Source organism: Capsella rubella, unplaced genomic scaffold (genome assembly GCF_000375325.1).
Source record: "Capsella rubella cultivar Monte Gargano unplaced genomic scaffold, Caprub1_0 scaffold_7, whole genome shotgun sequence".
NCBI lineage: Eukaryota > Viridiplantae > Streptophyta > Magnoliopsida > Brassicales > Brassicaceae > Capsella > Capsella rubella.
In genome coordinates this window covers 11,962,185-11,986,201 of record NW_006238917.1, presented here as the reverse complement: position 1 = coordinate 11,986,201, position 24,017 = coordinate 11,962,185, and the positions used below count along the sequence as shown (strand labels likewise).

Genomic DNA, 24,017 nt, shown 5'->3' with positions numbered 1-24,017 from the left:
CTCTTTTCTTTTTGGTGTTTCAGGTTTATGCCTAATACCAGAAGCCAGCAGAACAAAGAGTTAGTTGATCTCAACAATTCAGAAATAGCGGGTTTAGAAAGAGGAATTCGAAAAGCTAAGAAAAGGGCAGCAATGGCACCACCAGTGATTCTAATTCAAGATGCTGAGGGTACTCTCAGAGATGGAGATGGCCATGTGAGGAATGCACAAGGGCAGAAGCTGAATGCTGACGGGACTGTAATTCCTGAACCAGTCGCCGATGGTGTCGAGCGACACCAGGCGGGTGTCGATCGACACCAAGCCGCAGCACATAACAATCAGTTAGCGTTGCATGCTGAAGCAGAGCATGAAAACCGTACACTTGGAGAATACAACAGGCCTGCACTGTTTTATTCTAACCGCTCTGCTATACGTCCTCCTGCATTTCAGAGGAACAACTTTGAGTTGAAGCCTGGTTACTACACTCTTGTAGGACAACACCCGTTCCATGGCCATACTTATGAGCATCCAATGGATCATATTGAGAAGTTTGAGGATCTGGTATCTAGCATCAAGGCTGATGGTGTATCTTCGGATTTTCTGCTCTGCAAGCTTTTCCAGCACTCTTTAGCTGGAGAAGCACTATCTTGGCTGAAGGAGTTGAAGCACGGATCTCTTACGTGCTGGAAGGATGTAAAAGTTGAGTTCTTAAACAACTTTTATGATGATGCGAGATCAGAGGAGTTGCGGAAAAAGATTTCTACCTTTTCTCAAGGGATCTCAGAGGCTTTCAAGGCTTCTTGGGTGCGTTTTAAGGGCTATCAGAGAGATTGTCCACACCATGGTTATGACAAATTTCAGCTGTTGGGAATCTTTTATAGAGGATTGGATTGGAGATATAATATGGCTTTAGATGCTGCAAGTAACGGTAACTACAACACAAGGTCTCCAGCTCAAGCCACCAAACTGATTGAGAACTTAGATTCCAGCAACAGTACTAAAGTCGCTGATTTTGAGAGGAAGAAGCTAGCTCAAAACATGGATGGTGTTCAACTCGCTGACGTTAAGGCAAAGCTTGATTCAGTGCATAACCTTCTTGTTACTAAGAAGAGTGTTAAGGTTGCCGCTGAGGTTGAGGCTTTTGAATCATATGAGGATGAAAAAGAAGACGTGAACTACGTCAATGGTGCTGGGTATCAAGGTCAGAAGTTTGGTAACACACAGGGTAACCGATACAACAATGGGTATGGTCAGAAAGGCAGCAGCAGTTTCGTCAGCACCTATGGAAATTCTTCTTACCACTCACCTCCCTCTCCATCTACAGATACTGAGATGAAGTCCATGCTAAAACAGATTTTAGCGGGTCAGCAGAACATGAAAGTGGACTTCAACGGGACGATGGATGCCATGTACACTGATTTGAATGGCAAAATCGAAGCTCTGAGCACTTATACCAATAAGTTAGAAACTCTTGCTGCACGGACTACTGGATCTGTGAAGAAACGAGAAGGGTGTAATGCCATTTTAATTAGAGATGGAGATAATGTGTGGGAGGAGGAAACAAGTGAAGATGATGAAACTGCACTTGCACAGCAAGTGTCGATCGACACTAACACCAGTTCTCGTGGATTCGGCTCCCGGCGGACCAATATCGACTTCGATCGAGACCACCTTATCGACACCAGATCACTGTGTCGAACGACACCTTCCTAGTGTCGATCGACACCCCTCACAGCCACAACCGGATTTTCCCGAAACTTCCCGACCATCTACAGAAAAGATCTACAAGCCTAAGATTCCTTTTCCAAAGCCTAGGAAGTCTAAACAGGAGATAGAAGAAGCTCGATGCAAGGCAATGATGGAAAAGGTGGTTACTGAGATACCTCTAGATCATGCAGATCGTGATTCACCTATGCTTAGGCGGTGTGTTAAGAGGATGGTCCAAAATGAAGTGAGCCCTGAGGAAGGAGCTTTGCTGGCTAGAGACATGGGTGCTATCTTTTTGAAACAGACCCCACAGAGTAAGAAAGAAAAGAAGAAGAAAGTGTTTGTTTCTAAAAAAGTTAGTGCCATGATTCAGAGCAGGATTCCGGAGAAGTTACCTGATCCAGGAAGTTTCGTGCTAGACTGCTCTATCGTCACAGAAAGATTTCCTCACTCTCTTTGTGATCTTGGCTCTGGTATCAACTTGATACCATACTCTGTTGCTGTGAGACTTGGGATGACAGATTTCAAGCCGACTAGGATCTCTCTTATCTTAGCTGATAGATCGAAAAGGATTCCCAAAGGTATTTTAGAGGATGTTTTGATAAGAGTTGGTGAATGCATGATTCCTGCTGATTTTGTTGTTCTTGAGTATGCTAAAGAACCTAAGGATCCTATTATCCTTGGGAGATCTTTCTTGGCTACCGCTGGTGCTCTTATAGATGTTCAGAAAGGAAAGATTGGACTGCATGTTGGTGATTTGGTTATGAACTTTGACATGGAACAGTTGAGAAGAGCACCTACTATTGATGGCCATACATTTCTGTAGAGGAAGCCATGGATGACAAGGCAGTCGTAGGGTATTCAGAAGACATTATTGCTAGTAATCATTTGTTTAGGACTAGGGACCAGAGCGGGGGTCTAGCTACTGCTAAGTTATTGGAAGATGATGTTTTTGTGCTAGAGATGAGGATCGCTGAGACAAATTGCAGAAAAAGCGCTGAAACACAAGCATCAGGCTCAGTGTCGAGCGACATGACCATGGTGTCGATCGACACCCCTCGCCACGACAGTCTGAACTTGCCAAAAATGGATGGTTTTCGGGTTGATCTTACTACTGCAAGCTTGAGCCATGTTCTGAATCGGAAAGCTTCACCACCCATACTCCAGAGATCTCGAGAAAAGCAAAGGTACGCAACTTCTTTACCCAAACCTTCTCATATCATCAATAAGACTTTCAAAGGTACAAAGACTGTTTTGCAGTTAACCAAGCCACGAGATTATCGTAGAGCGCTTGTTGGTTCTTTTGATGATGTTGCAGGTAGAAGAAGTGTCCCACCCATACTCAGACTATGCCCTGCTGCTGTTCCTCGTGTACTTGGTCGATCTCCTACACCTAATGCTTATAAACCACCTTGGATGATGAGACACTATTCTCGGAGGCATTTAGTGCCGCTTTCTGACCAACCAGATGCATGAACCCCGACAAAGTCAAGCTAATGACTGAAAAAAACAAGCGCTTAGTGGGAGGCAACCCACTTGTGAGTTTTTTTTTTCTATTTCTTTTGCATTTATTTTAGTTTTATTTTCTTTTATTTGCCAATCTTAGGCTTGGCAACACTGGGGACAGTGTTGTTTAAGTCTGGGGGAGGTAGTTACTAACATTGTTTATTATTTTGGAGTTTTATCGAGTCAATCCAAATTTTTAGTTTTATTTTTATTTTTTGTGTTTTATTGAGTCAAAATTTTTGTTGGGAACTATGAACTCAGTCTAACGGTTTCTCTGATTTGGATTAACACTCTTATGACTCTTGATTATGCTTGATCTCAGAACCGAAGTTTGGAATGACTATGAGCTGTATCAACAAGCCTGAAAGCCCTTATTCATTGGATATCCAGTTGATCTAACGTTGTCTCTACTTTTATCAAGACTTAATTGGACTTAGTCTCTTACCTTGGGAGTTGGAATACATTGGACTAGACTTCTTCTTCGAGCCGCACAAGACACTGCACTTTTTCAAAGTATGATTCCTTCCTTCTCTCTTCCCTTCAGCCTTTAAAAGAAAATGTGGAAAAGGCTATAGGTAGAAGTGATATGAGGGATGTCGCGTAAACCCGTGCATACTTCGGATCTCATGGATACCCGAATGAAAAGAGTTATAAAAAAAAAAAAAACCAGAAAAAGGAATCGTTGAAAAAATAAAATGATACCCTAGAAAAGTAGGGAGATGTCGATTACCTTAGAAGTGAGAAAAGGGAGAAGAAGTGAAATCATACGAAGAATGTCTTGGTTCGAGAAGAGTCCATATGCCATTGATCGATATTCCCTCGGTAAGAATTCATCTTTACTTGTTTTAAATTATGTAAAGAGATGACAATGGAGAGACAGGAGATTCCTGAGGATTATGGGATTAGAGTAAGTAATGTTGATGCTTCTCATAGGCAAAGTACATAAAGTAAGTTCTAGAGTCAAGGCGATGAAGAGTGCAAAGAAGAGTTTCCTACAGTTGAGTGAGTTCCCGCGTTTTCAAACTTCTTTCACAGGTTAAGTTTCTGTTTTGCTTGAGGGCAAGCAAAGGCTAAGTCTGGGGGAGTTGATATATCATGGTTTTACGGGTTTTTGGTCATGATATAAGTCTTATTTATAGAGCTTTTCTAGTGTTTTCGAGTCTTTTTGAGTCATTTCAGGATTAGGAACTACTTGGAATGGATTGGAGCTTTTTGGAGCATTTGGGAGCATTTGGAGAAGATGTGTCGAAGGAATGTACCGGGAAAGCATATTTGGTGTGAGTGTCGAGCGTCACAACTTCCGGTCATAAAGATAAAGAAGGAGAAAGAAGAGGTGGAGAAGAAGCTTGAAGGTCATGTAAGGTAGAGGAAAGAGTGACGATGAGAAGTTGAAGGAGACATTGTTGGGATTAGGATGAGAGGTTGAAGGAAACATTGTTGGGATTAGAATATGAGAAAAGAGTAGCGATAAGACAGTTGTGTGTATGTATCAAACAACATATATAGAGGCCATTGTGAGTATCTTGAAGAGGTTTTGTCCAAAATGGTTATGGCAATAGGACAAAGACGATCGCTACTAGCAATACAACTAACTGGTTTTCTTTTCAGTATCTAGATACAATTTTTATTTATTTTTATAAAAAAATATAACGATACATAAATATAAATGAAGGAATTTGTCTTAAACGAATAAAAAATGAGACATTATAGTACTTTTGTATATAATATGGTACTATATACTTCCTTGAAAACAATCGATATAAATATACCCGCGCGTGCGCGGATTAATAACCTAGTCTATACTATATAAAAGTTGGATCTATAAGCTCCTAAACGCGTCCACATTGGATTTTAAACGACGAATTAGGATTTGACATCTCAATATTTAACATTTTTGCTATCTCATTAACTAACATTTTTAAATTCTAATTTTTTCTATACAAATATATTAACAAAAATGAAATGAATATATAGAAAAATAGAAATATTATTTTTAAAAAAATTTTGGAGACGGTAATATAATAAATTTGAAATATAATTTTCTGGAAAATAATATATGGAATATATGAAACCTACAATCTTAGTATATAATATATTGGATATAAATGTTAACCCTAGAATAGTTACATGTCTTACTCCAAATAAAAGTAAATTTGCCAATATTGGTTGTAATATTGGCGAGTCGTATCATTTGAAAATATATTTTTTCTTATTTTGTGTGTTACTAGAAATCGTAAATAAAATAAAACCATAAATTTGAATGTCTCTTAAGTTCTTATAAATACTTTCTATAAGATAAACGATGTGCAGAAAACAATGTTAGGGGAAGAAGCTGGATACAAGACGCTGAACCGAGAGCACAAACAGAATAATAATTTGTTTAGAAAACAATTAATGAAGAAACCAATAGATGAGTACAACTAATCCCGAGATATGTTGGAAGAATACAAGACGATGGAGGAGAAAGAGAATAGAATGCAAGAGACCGGTAAAGATGTTGCATCGAAGGAATCCACCATTATAGATTTGGAAGTAAAGCTAGAGAGTTTACGTAATGAAGTAGAGATGAAAAAGAGGAGATACTGAGCTTGATGGATAAGTAACCAAACAAGTGTGACCGAGAACGAGTGAGAGTTGAAGAGAATAGAAGGTAAGCATTTTGAGGAAGGTAAGAATTTTGAGGAACGTCAAGCATTGCTTGTGGAGAAGATTCCAATAACAAATGAAACATATCGAGGTATGGTCAAAGAGATTACAGAGAGTGGATTCCACAATACTAAACATATTATAATCTCTGTCAAAAAGGCTTGAGGAGAAGCACAAATGGTATGTGAAAACGGTGGTTAATTTGACAAAGATGCTTTTGACTACGAAGAAATGTGTGGCAAAGATGAAGAATGAGAAAGAAGAGATGGAGAAGAAGTTCGTGGAAAATATGAGAAAAGAGAGAATGAGAAGTTGAAGGACACATTGTTGGGATTAGGATAAGAGAAAAGAGGAGTGATAAGACAGTTTGTGTGTATGGATCGAATACCATAGAGACCATTGTGAGTATCTTGATGAGATTTTGTCCAAAAAGGATATGGTAAGAGGACAAAGATGTCCACAACGAACAATTCAAGTAGTTAGTTTTCTTTTCATTATATATATATATATAATTTTTATTTATTTTAATCAAAAATATTTTTGTAAATAAATGATACTTAAATATAAATGAAAAATATTTGTCTTGAAAGAATGAAAAACAAACATTATAGTATTAATGCAAATTTTATGATATGATAAACCTATTTGAAAACAATCTATATAAATATACCCGCGCTAGCGCGGGTTAATAACCTAGTCTATACAATATAAAAGTTGAAGCTATAAGTTTCTAAGACCGTCCACAAATGATTTTAAATAACCAATCACAATTAGACATCTCACTAATTAACATTTTGTAAGATCATATTTGTTTTCATTTTTAAGTTTTGTTGGAAAAAGGAAAACAATATACGATATATGGAAATAAAAGATATATGAAAAATATATGAATATTTTTTTTTGAGTAAATTCCTAATTTTAAATAGTAAAGATTCTAAAATTTAGCCTAACAATTTAACTATAAATATAGGGTCTCCACCACAACATTAGTATACAATATATTTGAATTAGGCTTAATTTCTTCTAATGCCGTCCACATATGATTTTAAACGACCAATCACGAATAGACATCTCACTAATTAAAATTATTTATAATTATATTTGTTTTCATTTTTAAGATTTGTTACAAAAAGGAAAAAAAATATATAAGATATATGTAAATAAAAGATATATGAAAAATATTTTGAATATTTATTTTCGAGTAAATTCATAATTTTAAATAATAAAGATTCTAAAAGTTAGCCTAACAATTTAACTATAAATAAAGGGTCTCCACCACAACATTAGTATACAATATAGTTGAATTGATAGGCTTAAATTTGTAGCTCTAATTAATTAGATTTTTGTAATTTATTTTCTGATAATATGATTTTGGTGTATTTGCTTTTTCTGAGATGCTTATCATTCACTTATGATTTTGTGATTCCATTAGAAGTTCTAATTGAGTTTTTTTTTATAAATTTTTTTGTTTTATTATTGTATTGTTTTGATTATTTAGTCCAAGTCTAACTTTTTTAATTGATGTTTTTTTTATTAGGAGTACTTTCTATATTTGTTTCTTTAATCGTGAAAGCGAATGAATCTATACTATTAAAGCTGAAGTACCATTTGTTTTACACTAAATTTTTCAAATGAAATAAAATATACTTAATCAGATACTTCATTTTCGGATATTTGGGTATCATATATTTATAAAATAGATTATATTGTTTCCATATTTAATTTTGATTTTCTTAAAATATCTCTACCTAATTTAATCTAATATATTTTAAAAATTTATTATTCTTCTTTCACGTTTGTATGATCTTATTTATATTTTATTTTATTTTATTAAACATATGAATAATAAAAATAGAATTTTTCCGTATATGTTGCACTTTGAAATGTTTAAAACAGAGGTATCAATACTATTAAAGGAAAAGCGATTTGCACCTGTTGCCAAACAAAAACATTTAAATTTTTGTATCAAAACTATATGATAAAACCTCTAAAACCTATTGCAAAACACCTTAAAAACGGATAAACACGCCGATCTTTTTGACCGCTAAACAGACCTGCTATCAGAAACGATATATAAAATAAGCGTTACAGCCACATGTTAAAAAGATTTGGTAGGTCTGATTTTTATATACATGCATATTGAGCGCCATGTCCCGGGTTCGAGTGCTGCTCCTGCAGTTTTTTTTTGTTTTTTCCGTTTTGTTTTCCTGTTTTTTACTGTTTTGTGTTTAATATTTTTTTTTTCTTTTACATATATTTATTTTCCCTGTAGTTTTGTGGCGTAAGAGAGAATTTATTTTTAATTAATTCATTATTTTTAACAATAAAATCTCCAAATATGTGATTCTTATAATATTTTATCAAGATTTCCGAAATTAAGTTTTACAAAAAAACAATATTCTCTCAAGATTTCAATCCACATTAAAATGGAAATACATTTAATTGAAAACTTAGATTTGGAAAATATTTTTAATCAAAAAATTATATTAGGTAAGTTTCACAAAATTACAATAATTCACTAAATTATGGCTATAAAAATCTCATACCAATGTTGAATTAGTATAAGTAGTCGATTAAATAGCCAATATATTCTCATTCTTTTTCGTTTTTAAAATATTTAAAATTTAAAGAAAAGAATAATTATCATGATAGATAGTCAATTTTTATGGTAACTTTTTCATGTTAGTGCTATTAATAAATGTGCAGATTTTAAAAATTTATAATTAGATTTTTAGTTAAACTTAGATTGCTAGATACACTTTCTTCTCCATATAAATATAGGCAAATATATGTCAATACAATCACGAGGGTAACATACTCTCTTCGTCTCTCTCTCTCTATCTCTTTTATCGTTCCTCAATTTTTTTTTGTTCATCTATATTATACACTAGAATTTATCATTTTATTTTTAAATCAAATAATATGATTTACATGTTTTCAATAGATAGTTATTTGTTTAATAGATCAAATCAATATGTTCTTATTGAAAAGATATGTCAACATTTTTTTATCATATCTTTATCAACTTGAATTACCTAAAAATAGAGAAATTATATGATATTAGCATAACTAATGCAAATATAAAGAAATAATATTTGTAAAACATCCAATAATTGAGCAAACAAAATTTTTTTTAATGCTAATTGTTGTATCATTTAATCATGAAAATATATGCATTAATATTTATTCCTTAATAAAGAAATCGGAATCAAATTTATCTTTAATAATTTTTACTTACTATAACTACTCGACAATAAAAAGAAACAAAAATTTGAAATTTTTGTTTTTGGAAATTACGTGTTTATTACGATTTTAAATATACAAACTTACCAAACATTAAGAAAAAAAACAAAAAAAAACAAAAAAATTAAATATGTCCAGTGTTATAAAATCAAAATCTCTAATATTACCTACTACAACCATTAAATCCGTGAAAGACATACTACTTATTCCTAAAAATTAGACATCTTAACTATAAATAACAAATCATTCCAAATATTGCTAGCCACTAAATTCAAAATACATTAATACTTCAATTAGTTAATGATAATTCCAAAGAATTATATTCCTATTGATTTAGAACTCTTACAGTAGTGATATATATTTACACACCAACTATATAAGCATTTGAATGTATATATTGTAAGAACCAGACTTAAATTTTATCTTAAGAAACCAAACTCATGTAGACCATGAAGATCGATGCACCCCAAGAAGTAGTGGTTCCATCATAACGGTCAAGGTTTTAAGTACTTGACATGCTTGCGATTTCTTTATGAAAAGGGGTATGGTACTCGCTGATGTAAAGGTAATTCACTTTCTTAAATTCACGTTTAAATTTATATTTGTAGATTACTTAGTCAATTAGGTTAAATTAAGAAAAGGAACCATTTTTGTAGGGTGATAGAATAGAGTTAACGATTCCTCCCGGTTTGAAGAATCCTGAAATACCACGAACGTCTATGATGGTGAGTGATATGTTATAAGGGACTTCAAAGTCATCCCTGCTATTCTTAAACAGAGGAATACAAATTATCCGTACCAGATAAAGTTAACGGAGAAGACTGACATGATGGAGATTAGTCCAGATTCACTGAAGAAGTTTTACAGGTTTGAAGATTTCCACCATGTTGCTAGAGAGTTGCTTCCATCTAACAACTCTTACGGTTAGTACTTTTTACTTTTATTTATTTCCGTAGAACAAATATATAATCTTACAACTATATAATCCTTACAATTAATACCTCTTAGTGATAAGATTGGATTTTGGGTTTATGTTAGATTTCTATAGCTGCATTGTTGATGTTGGTCAAGTAAAAGAAGAAGATTTTACTGACAGTAAAAATGGGACGACTTCAAAGATCAATGGATTAGTAATCAAATTGATCAATGAGGGGTTAGTTTTGTAGTAATTTATTTACCATCTGGATTACAAATTGAGGGATCCGTGAGTTAACATGTTTCATCTTTTCAGGAAAGAACAACTAGTATGCCATATGATTGGTGGTGCTGTTCAATACTTCAACAACCTTTTGCAAGAAGGTGGGTACCATATGAGTTTTTGTCCCTTTAAGATATTTATGGCCCTATATGTTAACCTGTTCAACTGAAGTGTTCAACGCACAAGGCCTATCAACATATTTTATAAATCCTATACGGGCTACCTAAAAAATTAATCATTTATAGATTCTAATTGGGCATCCAATATGCCAATAAATAGTAATTGGGCTTCTATATATGTAATCATTTTTGAAACTAACAAAATACATGGCTAAGACCTATAATTGATCCCAAACCCTCGGTGTTCATTGAGAAATGAGCAAATGTGTGAATTTTACATGGCATGAGTCACTTTAAGGTTCAAAAATGATGGGCCTCTAAAGAACCAAAATATGAGTTTTTGTCCCTTTAAAATATAGATAGTCCTATATAAACTTTACGTTCAACTGAAATGTTCAACGCACAAGGCTTGTCAACTTATTTTATAAATCCTAAATGGGCTACCTATAATAATGTATAGATTCTAATTGTAGTTGAGAAAAAGGCAATAAATACTTAACAAAATACATGGTTAAGAAATAACCCCAAATTCTCAGTGTTCATTGAGAAATGAGCAAATGTGTGAATTTTCCATGGCATCGGTCATTTGGAAGGTTAAAAAAATGATGGGCCTGTAAGTGTAAAAACGCACAAGACCTATCAACATATTTTATAAATCCTAAATGGGCAACCTATATATTAATCATGTATAGATTCTAAATGGGCATCCAATATGCCAATAAATACTAATTGGGCCACTATAAAATACTAATTGGGCCAATAATTAATAATTTACGAGACTAACAAAATACATGATTGAGATATGAAAATTCGAATAACTATAACTGACCCTAAGATAAATTATTAGCTACCTATTGTATCGATAAACGTAATTTCTGTTTTCCAAATATGAAATGATTTTCTCAACTTTTTAGATTTATCTAATTCAATTAGCTTAAAACATAAAAAAAAGGATCTTCTTTTATGTACTTCCATTAACATAAATTTTTTGAAACGAAACATCTTTAAACAATATAAACTTAAAACTCTTTAGCTGTTCGAAGTAAGTACTATACAACCATGTCAAAAGTTTATGTCTCCGATCTAACTCCAAAAAGGAACGATTGGGGGATAAGGGTCAAGATTTTGAGTACTTGGATAACTTGTGATGACATGAAGAAGAGGGTAATTATTCTGGCTGACGAGGAGGTAGATTTGTAAAATCTTTTATCCACAAATACAGCTGTTTTGATTTCTTCTATTGGAATTAGGTTTAAGTATATTACTGGAATTTTGATAATAAGGGGATAGAATCGAAATGAATATACCTTATGATCTGAAGAACCCTGATATCATTAGAGACATATGTGATGGAGACTGGTTAGACATATGGGATTTCAGATTAATCACTCCTGTGTAGAGACAGAGAAACACATACCATCGTTATCAAATCAAGACCACAACCAAGATTCAACTGATGTGGGATCTACCACGTGAAGATAAACCCTTTTTAAGGTTTGAAGATTTCACCCATATGGTTAAAGAGTTGCTACCGTCAAACAACTCATACGGTATGTTTTTGTTACCCATACGTTTTGTTTCAGATTCTATAAATTTTAAGATGTCATATTGAACATAGTAAAATGATTAATTAATTTTTCCTCTTTGATTGATTTCTATGGCTGTATAGTTCACATGGGTGAATTTAATCATCGAGATTTTGTTATGAATGTCTATGGACAAACTTCTAATGTCACTGGTTTAGTTTTCAAAATGATAAATGGGAGGTTAGTAAGAAATGTCTAAATTTCTACCTAAGAAGTTTATCATCTCTTATGTGATAATCTCTTACACGGATACATCTCTATGCAGGAATGAATTACTTCTTTGTCATTTAATTGGAGAGTTTGCTGAGTATTTTATGCGTTACTGGGAGTTAAATGGACACCATCTCACATATATATCAGATCCTTTGTTTTGTGTTTTGTGTTTTGTGTTTTGCGGTTCTAGAGAGTTTCCTACCGAGGTAAGTAACTATTCTTTTCACTTGAATTTTGCACCTCCAATAAATAGGTAGTCAATATATAAATAGGGTAGATTTGGAACCATGTATGTATTATTATACATTAGAAATCTTAATCGATCCGGAATTGAACCATGTAGGTATTCCATGCATTATTAATGATACTGCAAATGGAATTGGAGCTACTATGATATATTCGGTGAGAAACAATGAAGGACTCAAAAACCATAAGTCAATGTGAGTGTTTACATTTTAATGGATAAGTAATTTACTAATTTTTTAAAAGGTTTGGACTTGATATCAAAATTATATCTCAGATCCGAGTTCGCTGCAAGGTATTATTTCAGAAACAACCAGGACGAATAATCAAGGTCATCAAGTTCTTCATCAATTGCATAGCCAGTGCTATATTGAATGTCTACACTATTCAGCAATTTCATTTATTGTATGTATTGTATATAATGTATTTATGTCTAATATATGTAACTACGCATTTTTTAATATATTGTAAAACCATATTGTAAATTTTACATTTTTACTGTTACAACGTTTCTTTATATATTTGAAAAGTCTTTTAATTTTTAACCACGTCCATACAATACGTGCTACAACATTGCCAAAGAGTTTGAGACCAACCGACCGAGGTAGTTCTGTTCGTAGGTTATATTTAGTGTAAGTTGGACCGAGGTATTTGTATGAAATCCCAAACATACAAAATATTCAAAATAATATCTATAAATACAGAAATTTACTTAACCGAATCGCCTGTGCCGTAGAACGGGTTACTACCTAGTATTACTATAAATTGAAAAATAAAAATTAACCATAATATAAATATAATTTATAATTTATTTATTTAACTTTTCGAAAAAAGTCATGTAGTAGCACGGCTTATCCTCTAGTATATAGTATTTCTAAAGCATATGTCCTCGATACATGCGTGATACAGCATCTTACTTTAACCTACTCAATAAAAACTTTAGATATTTTTAAAACAAGATTTGTATATAAATATGTCCACAATCTCCTTTATATAATCAATCAATCAATCAACCATTTAAAGAGATTCGTCAAAAATACTTTTTTTGTTTTGTTTTGACTTCAAGCTAAATCGATGATCTGAGAGATGGAAGTAAGCAAGAGAATGGAAATGTTAGAGAGGAGGCCGTCGATAGAGACGGAGCCGATGACACTGCATCTTGATCAATTAGGAAATGCTCGTGAAGAACCTATCTATGTGATGAAAACCAAAACAATGTAGGTAGCTATGGATATTTTCACGAAGGTATTGTTAATTACTTGACTAATCAATTTTCCAAGCTTCTTAAATATCTCTCCTTTCTTTGTAATGTTAATTAATGTATGATGTGTAAAACCAAAAGGCAAAAACAAAATAAAAAAAATTTAAAAAAGAGCTCTAGAATATAAATTATTAAAAATGTAGAGCCCTTTTAATTCCAGTCAACTTGTTTAGCTTTTAAACCGTCGGTTTAATTAGAATTGATTGGAGAAACCCTAGGCACGACTTTAAACTCATGGAAGCAGTCTTTCTTTCTCAGTTTTGGCATTTGTCGCTTCTTGAAAACAAGAGAGAGAGATGGTTGTGAGTTGGTTGTGAGTTGGTTGTTCCTAAAGCTTAAGGAGAGGCTTGTGAGGGTTTCTGGAGGTTTTTTGAGGCTGTTCTCCAGTGTTCTAGCAAGGGATCAATGGGATTCGTGGCTGTGAGTGTGAAGAGAGGTTGATAGAGTGTTCTTCTTCTCTGTTTCGTCCATCCCTTCCAATCCAAATCAGAGGTGAGTGCGTGACTATGGCTGATCTAAGCATGTTTAACCCTATTATGTGTGTTTGATTGATTTGGAAGCCTAGATTTGTTTTGTGTGGCCATGTTTGTGTGTTTTGGTTGCTGTTATTGTATGTTTGAGTGTTAGGGCTCATGGCTGGAGCTTTGGAGGTGATGGATTCGTTCTCTAGGGAGTTGAGAGGCGATTTCAGGGTTTCTGCGGGGTCGGTGTCGTTTTTGGACAGTTTTTCTGGACAGCGTGTAATTCGTGTCTTTTTATGCCTAGTTTGTTTGTTTTGGTTAATCTGATGCATGTTAGATTAGTTTAATTTGCTTGTGTGTATAGCCCAGTGGATGGGAGGATCGCTTCACTGAGTATTTGTGATAATACTCACGCATCTCATTGTGTTTATGGTGCAGGTAAAGTGTGATACGTGGAATCATGGCGAGGAGAGGAGGATGATCTAGGGTCTCGGTTGTTCTGTTTATGAATATGTTTAATTGTTGTTGCAACCTGATTTAGAGGCATGCTAGGTTACTGGTGTAAATTGTGGTTATTGAATAATTGGTTAATTAATATTATGATTAATTGGTATTGGTTTTATATATTTCCGATGTGCACGATGGTTTATTGTTGGGTTAATTCGGTTAGATTAATTAGTGGGTATTGGATTATTAAGTAATGAATTACAAAGAAAAAACGGGTCGGGTCTTTTCAATAACTTTTCTAGAATACGACCATGTCAAATGTCACTAACCCTTACCCCAGTCTTGACATAGTATTTACGCACTCACGGATTTATATATGTTCAGACTTGTATACATATATTTATCTTTATTAAGTTGCATGCATTTATTTCCCAAGGTTGGGGGAAGAAGGAAAGAATGACTCTGTTGTCGTCAACAGCTTCACTTCAGAGGTTACAAAGCCAGAACCAATTACCATTGGCGAAATCTATCATTTCTGGAAAACAACACTCCTTGGGTATTATTATTGAGATCAAATATTGTTCTACTGATCCGTTTTTAATAAATTTTTGAGGAATTTTTTTTTGTCAACAACTATTATAAATAGACTTAAATGAACCAAGAACTCGAGATATTGTTTACATAGATAGAAGATGGCGGTTCAACACGCACTAGCGACAAGGGAGGTCTTGCTTGGCGCGAAGGCTGCTGGTCTGGGGGTACGGTACTGAAGGTCCTCGGAAACTTATCCGCTTATTTTAGAGGAATTAGTTTCTTACAAATATACCAATGTAGCAGAAAGCCACTTTTATTTGCATTGCTATAATTGTAGAAATCTCGCCTCATTATGGCTGGCACTACATTGCCTGCACTAAATGTGCGTGTAAACTTGAAAGAGGAGACACAACCTTGGAGTGTAAGACCTGCAACAATAAAAAAGCTGTTGGTGTTGTCAGGTTGGATATTTACTTATAGACATATAAATAGATCCACAAAATTTAGCAAAAATATATTAAACATTTAGTCACAACCTTCGTTTTGGTAATTAAGCTAATTATGTTTTTCTCCAAAGAATGGAAAAACAAATGGAAAAACAAAAGAGTTACGATTCCAGTCTAGGGTCCCTAATGATACTTGTGTATTGCGTGATATGTACGTAACTAAAAAAATAAAGGGCTCATTTGTTCTAAACTGTAAATTTGATCCACAGCTTCACTCCTACATTTTTTTTTGTTACTGTACCTAAAACTTTTATATTTTGGTATTCTAAATTAACTTGATCATTCTTGAGTTGCATAAGATTGCTCTACTTTGTAACCAACAACTCATAAAACTCTAGAAATTTATTTGAAAACAAAAAACAGAGCATATTTTACATATATTTGAACAAATAAATTGTTTTGATGAGATGGAAATTACTGTCAAGAAAATAATAGAGATTAACAATGACAAAGAAGTTAAATTGGGCTCCGTTGATTTAGCTCCGTTAACATGGACTCCAAATTCGGCTCGATTTGAAACGTTCATGTATGAAATTTGAATTTTATTAAAGTACATGTATAAATTGACACTGTTCGTTTCTTCAGGTAGAAATTGACACTACTCGGTTGGGTACATGTATGAAATGGCCCTTTTCCCCCTTGTGTGCCTAAATGAACTTATCATTCTTGTTGCACAAGATTGCCCAAGTTTTGTGACCATGCTTGATCACATCAAATCTCATAATTTGTTTTTGTTAACATATACATATGATCTTTTTAGTAATGACGGTTCCTACTATATCTTCCATATTAGAGATTTGCTTGAAAAGACAATCAAAGTGAACTACTTATGTTCCACAATCCGGAGAAACATTGAATAATCAGTTTTCGTCAGCATTTAGCATTTTACTCGTAAGACTATGTAAATGTATGTTTACGTTCTTATGGAGAGAGTAAGTGATCATCAGTCTTGTGATTCATTTCATTTTGCTTCAGAAAGTGACATGTCTCTTTCAATTAGTTGATAAAATCACCTCTATATGACCTTTTATATCTCTTTGTAAAGATTATTATAATCGTCAAAATAACAGCTTGATATTTTCTCGTGGCTTCTTTTGGCGAGACGTGGTGGATGTGTATGAAAGTTTCGAAGAGACTTCTTCTTGAAGAGTAAACAGCGACATGAAGGTAGCAATGTTCAAACGCTACAAGGACACGCTGGATGATCACAATTCACTACGGTCGATTTCCTTCTAGTAGGATGGTGTTTACATATATTAACTTATTTACACATATTTTTACTGATTTGTCTGGGAGGTTAATGGAAGATCCTTTTCGGATCTTGATGGCCGTCGGGGATCTCGTGTGGTTAAGCTTCCGATTGAGCCATCGGCCTTAATCACCACCTCGTCTTGCTTCCTCCGGACCGGTTAGAAGGGGATTAGATCGGTTATCGGATTTCGTCTTATCTGGGAAAGAAGGATTCGAGCTGAAGCGGCTGGCTTGCTAGGAACGGGAGCCATCTGCCACGTGCCGTGGTGTCGGAGTTCATCTTACTGGGAGATCTATAGCGGGTTGGCGGATCGGGGGAAAAGGAACGGAGGCTGGGAGTGAGATGCTTCCCACCGTTGACTAGATACCCCGGTTTGGTTGCAAAGCGGTGGATCTCGCATCTGCCGGTTCTAATGGTGGGTCTTTGCATCGCTGGTGTCAATAGGTTCAGATTTTCTTTTCCGGCGACAATTGTAATTTCCGGTTACCTTTGCTTATGGGCTTTTTCGTTTTGTGACGGCCCGGCCCATTCAGTGGGTAATTAATAAGATACGGTCCACTTAAAAAAAAAAACTTATTTACACATTTATGTCATTTCATTATAATGTGATATCTAAATTAAGGTTCATAAAGCTTGGATTAAATGACTACAAAATATCTATATATGTGATGTCATATGGGAATTTAAAAAGACAACTCGTGATAGAAGCATCACAAGAAAACAGAGCATGTTGTGATCAATGATCATGACTCAGGAGACTTATTCTCCTACATCGTACCACTACAAGCCAAGTTAAATGTCAAGAAAAAGAGAATAAATTTGCCATGTAACTGAAGATTCCTTGCAACCCATGCGTCTTAATCTTTGAATAGTAAGAAAATAAGTCTAATCCATTAGAAAGAATTTTTTTTTTTTTTTTTTTTTAAAAACGAATTGGCTACCCCATGAAAACGAATAAGATATCAAGAAACGACGAGACGACCGTGACCTCGATTTGTCACTATTTAACCGAAGTAAACGTATATTGTTGGGATATGAAGCATGTATGAACGTCCTTCATGCATGCGTGTTTCATTGGGGCATGGTCATGTTTGTTTAGTTGAATTATTAGTCTTGTAGATTCCTGAAATTTCCGAAAGAATGGGAACGGTTCTATGAAAATGAGTAAAGAGAACATCTCATGTGGTTGGGTTTTGCTTCGTGTAAGAAAAAGCTTCAATGAGATGAGAGAAACCTCAAAAGAGTAACAAGTTATGTTGGTTTATAATTGAGTTTGGTCTTATTATTATCTCTTATATGATTAGATCAATTAGTGTGTATATACTTACGTGAAGAGGTGCGTATAAACGAATGAGTGTGAGTTAGATAGTTGTGTTGTTTCATGACTTGTCTGTGTGAATGGTTACGACCGTAACACATTTTCGTGTATATAAGTGTAAGTGTTGTTGTAACAATGATAACAAGTTTCAGTTCAATACAAATTTTAGTTTAGTTCTTGTCTTCTACAAGAGAAGAGACTTTTGTCTCTTACTCTGTTTTTTTTCTTCTTCTCTCTCAAATATTCCAAAAAGTTAAAGAGAAGAGAAATAAAGTTAGAAGAGATGTGGAAGATGAAGATGCAGGGTGTGTTCTTGGTGGCTACTGGTTTCCCTTTAGTATACGCAGCTGGTCAATAGGCAGCCTCAACCTTGTGAGGATTGACGTACAAACTAAATGTGGAAATTAATGTTACAATCGAGAACCCTTAACAGCTAATAAGTTTGAAAATAATAACGGAAAAATTCCTTAAAAATTCTCCATCTAATTTTAATTTGGAAGTTTAATACCCAATGTTATTTGATTGGAAATAAAATGCATGGTTTATTAAATTTTGGTCTATTAATACATTAAATATATAAAAATTGTCGAATCGAATAAACCGATTAATCGAATTGACGGAATCACTAAACCGAGGTTGACGAAATCACTAATCCCTAAACACACGGGTAATTTGGAGTTATCCAAAGACTGCATTGTCCTTTACTATTATCCCAAATCGAATTGAGATCGATAAACCCTAAGTTTAGTGTAATTCCATTAACCCCGGTTTAGTGATTCCGTCAATCCGATTATCGTTTGTTAAGCGGTTTCTTCGATTCGACAATTTTTATTTACTTGATGTATTAATAGACAACAAATTAATAAATCATGTATTTTATTTCCAATCAAATAACATTTGGTATTAAACTTCCAAATTAAAATTAGATGGAGAATTTTTATAGAATTTTCCCAAATAATAACTTACAACATCCAAGTGTAATGTATGCCGTAATGAAGTGGTTAAGTTTCCTGGATATATCAAAACAAGTAAGAGAAGATAGAGATTGAAGTTTTAAATGGTTGAAAAGTCCACTACTTAAACGTTTTGGCGTTACAGTCTAGTCTCTTGTAGTTTTATACTGTAATAGTATAGCAGCTTCCAACAGATAATGACAAAGCGGGGACAGGTCAAGGGAAGCAAGTCAAGAGCAAAGTTTTGTTGATTTAGCTTTAAGAAGCCTCGGTCAGATGAGAGAAAACTCAAAGAGAAAAAAAAATTCCAAAGTGAGAAGATGAAGTTGTATGAGGGTGTGTTCTTGGTGGCTATTTGCTTTCATGCATATACGCAGCTGGTCAAGGGGAAACCTCAACCTCGCGAGGGTTGCTCAACTAGATGTGGCAATGTCACAATCGAGTACCCTTTTGGCACTTCTTCAGGTTGTTACTATGCCAAAGATCCTAGTTTTAAACTCACCTGTAATGAGAAAAAGAAGCAGCTTCTCTATAGAAACCTTCCGGTCATCAGCATTTCTCACAGCAGCGAATTACGTGTTCGGGTTCCCCCTTCCTACTCTTGCTACAATAGCCGTGGAAACTTGAGTGATTGGCTATACAATAATTTTACGCTGGGTGATTTTACTCTCTCCACCAAAAACAGGCTTACTGCTGTAGGCTGCAACATTCACGCGTTCCTGAGTATATACGGAACTAACTCATCATCTGGATGCATGTCAATGTGTGATTCTCGTCCGGAGGCAAATGAAGAATGTTCTGGTAAAGGTTGCTGCCAGAGTTCTGTCTCTAGGGGGGACAAATCCTTTGAAGTTCAAGCTAAGAGTTTTAACAACTACACTTCTGTGCAGAGCTTTAATCCTTGCAACTATGCCTTTCTCGTCGAAAATGGTTCATTCAACTTCGATGCGTTGGAGGACCTAAAGAATCTGCGAAATGTCACAGACTTCCCTGTGGTATTAGATTGGTCCATTGGACAACAAACATGCGAACAGGTTAGGAACACGAACATATGTGGTGGGAACAGCACATGTTTTGATTCTACTCGTGGAGTCGGCTATAACTGCAAATGTTTTGAAGGTTTTGAGGGAAATCCATACCTTTCATACGGCTGCCATGGTACTTCACATAATCATATAGTTTACTTATTTCCTCTTTTAAGTGTTGATTGTTGTCCTGACACATTTGTTATTTCATCTTGCTCTTTTTTTCCTTGAGCCAGACATTGATGAGTGTACTAGCATTAGACATAACTGTTCGGATCCCAACACCTGTAGAAACACCCGTGGGAGCTTTTATTGCAAGTGCCAACCTGGTTACCGCTTAAATACCAACACTATGAGCTGCAAGCGTAAAGACGTTGGATGGACAATAATAATGCTTGGTAAGCTTTCTTCACTGTTTCTAGACTTATTGTTACCTAAATCAACTCATTCTAAACCTTTGTATGTCTATGATGTGTGTGATTAGGAACCGTCATCGGCTTCTTGGCCATCTTGCTTGGCATTAGCTGTATAAGACAGAAAACGAAGCACCGGAAAAACACTGAGCTCCGACAAAAATTCTTCGAGAAAAATGGTGGCGGCATATTGATACATCGACTCTCAGGAGCAGGGCCATCAAATGTTGATGTTAAAATATTTACTGAGGAATGCATGAAGGAAGCAACTAATGGTTATGATGAAAGCAGAATATTGGGCCAAGGAGGCCAGGGAACAGTCTACAAAGGGATATTACCAGATAACTCCATAGTTGCTATAAAGAAAGCTCGGCTTGGAGAAAATAGCCAAGTAGAGCAGTTCATCAACGAAGTGCTCGTTCTTTCACAAATCAACCACAGGAACGTGGTCAAGCTTTTGGGCTGCTGTCTAGAGACTGAAATTCCTTTATTAGTCTATGAGTTCATTACCAATGGCACCCTTTTCGATCACTTGCACGGTTCCATGTTTGATTCTTCTCTTACATGGGAACACCGTCTAAGGATAGCAATAGAAGTTGCTGGAACACTTGCATATCTTCACTCCTCCGCTTCTATTCCAATCATTCACCGAGATGTCAAGACTGCTAATATCCTCTTGGATGAAAATTTAACTGCAAAAGTAGCTGACTTTGGTGCTTCAAGGCTGATACCGATGGATAAAGAGCAGCTCACAACTTTGGTGCAAGGTACTCTGGGTTACTTAGACCCAGAATACTACAACACAGGGCTTCTGAACGAGAAGAGCGATGTTTATAGCTTCGGGGTAGTCCTCATGGAACTGATCTCAGGTCAAAAGGCATTGTGCTTTGAAAGACCACATCACTCAAAACATCTGGTGGGTCACTTTGTTTCTTCCACAAAAGAGAATAGGTTGCATGAGATTATTGATAGGAAAGTGATGAACGAAGACAATCAGTGGGAGATCCACGAAGCTGCGAAAATTGCAGGCAAATGTACAAGAATTATGGGTGAAGAAAGGCCAAAGATGAAAGAAGTAGCTGGAGAGCTAGAGGCCTTGAAAGTCAAAGCAACAAAGCATAAGTTCTCGGATCAGTATCTTGAGCAGGATGAACACTTGCTAGGTGTTCAAATCTTTTCTGCACAGGACATCATCAAGAATGTACCAATATTGGACAATGAAGCTGGCCGCTGATATTAATGGTCTGAAAAAATCACATGTATATCTTTTGTTTCTAAAAAAAAGAATCCTAATGGTCTAACAAAATCGCATGTATATCTTTTGAATATCATCTATAATGAATTAATGATGTTCATATTTCCATTAGTTGGCATGCTAACTAGCCAAGCAACAAAATCTCAGTTCATGAAGAATCTAATATCCATATGACATTGAAATACCAATACGGCTTCAAAACCAACTCATTAAGAGAAACTAGAATGTAAAATAAAAGCTATAAAAACAAAACATAGAGAGAAAGTTATGATCATGGACATACAATTCCTAAATTCTTCATCTTCTGTACCTCTTCATCGAAGATTCTGTTTGCTTAACCATATTGTAAGCTTGGTAAAGTGACGGAGGTGGTGTCTTGAGCATGATTGTTGTCATCATAAGGTCAAAGTCACTGTTTAAACCCATCAAAAACTCGTAACGCTGCTCCTTCTCTCTCGCCTCTTTAGCTCGTTTCGTACCCTCGCAATTGCAACCACTGCAGTTACACTCGGGCACAGGATCATACTCCGACAACTCCATCCAAGCTTTACTCAGTTTCCCAAAATACTTCGCCACAGAGTCACCACCTTGCCTTATAACACATACTATACAAACTTATCGCTTATCGATTTCATCAACCAGCACATAACCATCGCGTTGCATCATTTCCATGGCTTGTAGAGAGGCGAGGAAAGATCCAGCTTCTCGATGGTGCCGTCGATGAACCTGGATTTGTTCTTGATTCCAAGGTAATCGAGAAATCGTGATTCCCAGAAAACATAGTTGTCTTCGGCTACGCTGAGTTTATCGATAGAGAAGAAATTGGGTAATAGTTCAAGAAGCTCTGGATGGACATAATTGGGAGTTACAGGATTGAGTGTGGGAGATAAGTTGTTGATAGTTTCCGCCATTGTTATCACTGCTCTGAGTCCTGAACTGAGCTCTTGTTCTCAATTCTAGGGATGGGTTGTTAAAAGTGATTCAATGCTTGGTCAAAGAGAATAAATGTGAGAGTTTAAGTATTTATCAGTTATGATTTTACTATTAATTTGGGGGTTTCAAATTATGTTTAATGTAGGACAATAATGAGTACATGGGGGTAATGAGAGTAAGTTACATTTCTAGTTTTCTATATAAGTGATGTAATCTCATTGTGAGAAAATTGAACCATAAGAACTAGAGAATCAGAGAAATAAAAGAGTTCAGAATCATTCAGTAAAAGTTCTTGTTCTCTGTTCGTCTTACAGCTCTTCTCTGTTCCGCACGTCTGTTAGTATAACATAGTGGTTTGTAGAATTCGGTTCTACTTTCTTTGTTTTTACAACATTGTGGTATCAGAGCGTTAGGTTTCAGTCCCCTTTGATCTTTGTGTGGAAAAGACAAAGTGAGCGTTTGCGTTTCAGTCCTCTTTGATCTTTGTGTGGAAAAGACAGAGTGAGCGATGGCAGCCAATGGAGGAAACCAACAACTTTCAGTTCTGCAGTTTAAGGGTGAGAAGTATCACCTTTGGAGTCTTAAGAAGAAGACTATGTTCAGGTCTCAAGAGACTTGGGATTTGGTGGAGAATGGATTTGAAGATGTGAATCCAGCAGAACCCGAGCAGCAGCTACGGGAGAATCGCAAGAAGGATGCGAAGGCACTGTTCTTCATTCAGTCAGCCTTGGATGAAGATATCCTGTCACGGATTGTAGCCGTGAACACGTCTCACGAAGCGTGGGAAATTTTGAAGCGTGAGTACCAGGGATATCAGAAGGTAATCACTGTGAAGCTTCAGACTCTACGTCATAATTTTGAAACAATTGTGATGAAGGAGAAATAGTCAATACAAGAGTATTTGGCAAGGGTGTCAAACATTGTGAGCCAAATGAGATTTTATGGCGAAACTGTGTCAGACGAAACTATTGTGAGCAAAGTTCTCAGAACTTTAGTTCCAAAGTTTGAGTATGTTGTTCCTGCGATCATGGAAGCCAATGATCTGAGCAAATACACGTTTGATGAGATGATGAGTTCGTTGTTGTCGCATGAAGATCGTCTTGGTAAGAAGGTTGAGAAGTCTGAGGATAAAGCTTTCAAGGTGAAGGGAGGATACTCAGGACAGGGCAACAGTAATGGTTCTGGTAGAGGATCTGGCAGAGGAAGAGGCAGATCTGGA

At 35.3% G+C, this 24,017-nt stretch overlaps 2 protein-coding genes and 1 pseudogene across 2 annotated transcripts; 2 read left to right on the top strand and 1 right to left on the bottom strand.

Annotated features, from left to right (window-relative positions):
• Positions 1–1,837: 1,837 nt before the first annotated feature.
• LOC111829407 lies at positions 1,838–2,512 on the top strand. The gene has a single exon (XM_023778499.1). The coding sequence runs from the start codon at positions 1,838–1,840 to the stop codon at positions 2,510–2,512; it is 675 nt and encodes a 224-aa protein (XP_023634267.1).
• A 16,980-nt stretch (positions 2,513–19,492) lies between these two features.
• Positions 19,493–21,844, top strand: LOC17878278 (wall-associated receptor kinase 2). The gene is made up of 3 exons (XM_006283150.2): positions 19,493–20,330; positions 20,434–20,595; positions 20,682–21,844. Exons 1-3 carry the CDS (start codon positions 19,493–19,495, stop codon positions 21,842–21,844), a joined length of 2,163 nt encoding a protein of 720 aa, XP_006283212.1.
• A 318-nt stretch (positions 21,845–22,162) lies between these two features.
• LOC17878488 lies at positions 22,163–22,776 on the bottom strand (annotated as a pseudogene).
• Between the last annotated feature and the right edge of the window lie 1,241 nt (positions 22,777–24,017).

Excerpts from the sequence above, each read along its gene's own strand:
- LOC111829407 (XM_023778499.1), top strand. The coding sequence starts at position 1,838 with ATGGAAAAGGTGGTTACTGAGATACCTCTAGATCATGCAGATCGTGAT.
- LOC17878278 (XM_006283150.2), top strand. The coding sequence starts at position 19,493 with ATGAAGTTGTATGAGGGTGTGTTCTTGGTGGCTATTTGCTTTCATGCA. Across the intron at positions 20,331-20,433 it reads CCTTTCATACGGCTGCCATG|ACATTGATGAGTGTACTAGC; the intron begins GTACTTCACATA and ends TCCTTGAGCCAG. Across the intron at positions 20,596-20,681 it reads ATGGACAATAATAATGCTTG|GAACCGTCATCGGCTTCTTG; the intron begins GTAAGCTTTCTT and ends GTGTGTGATTAG.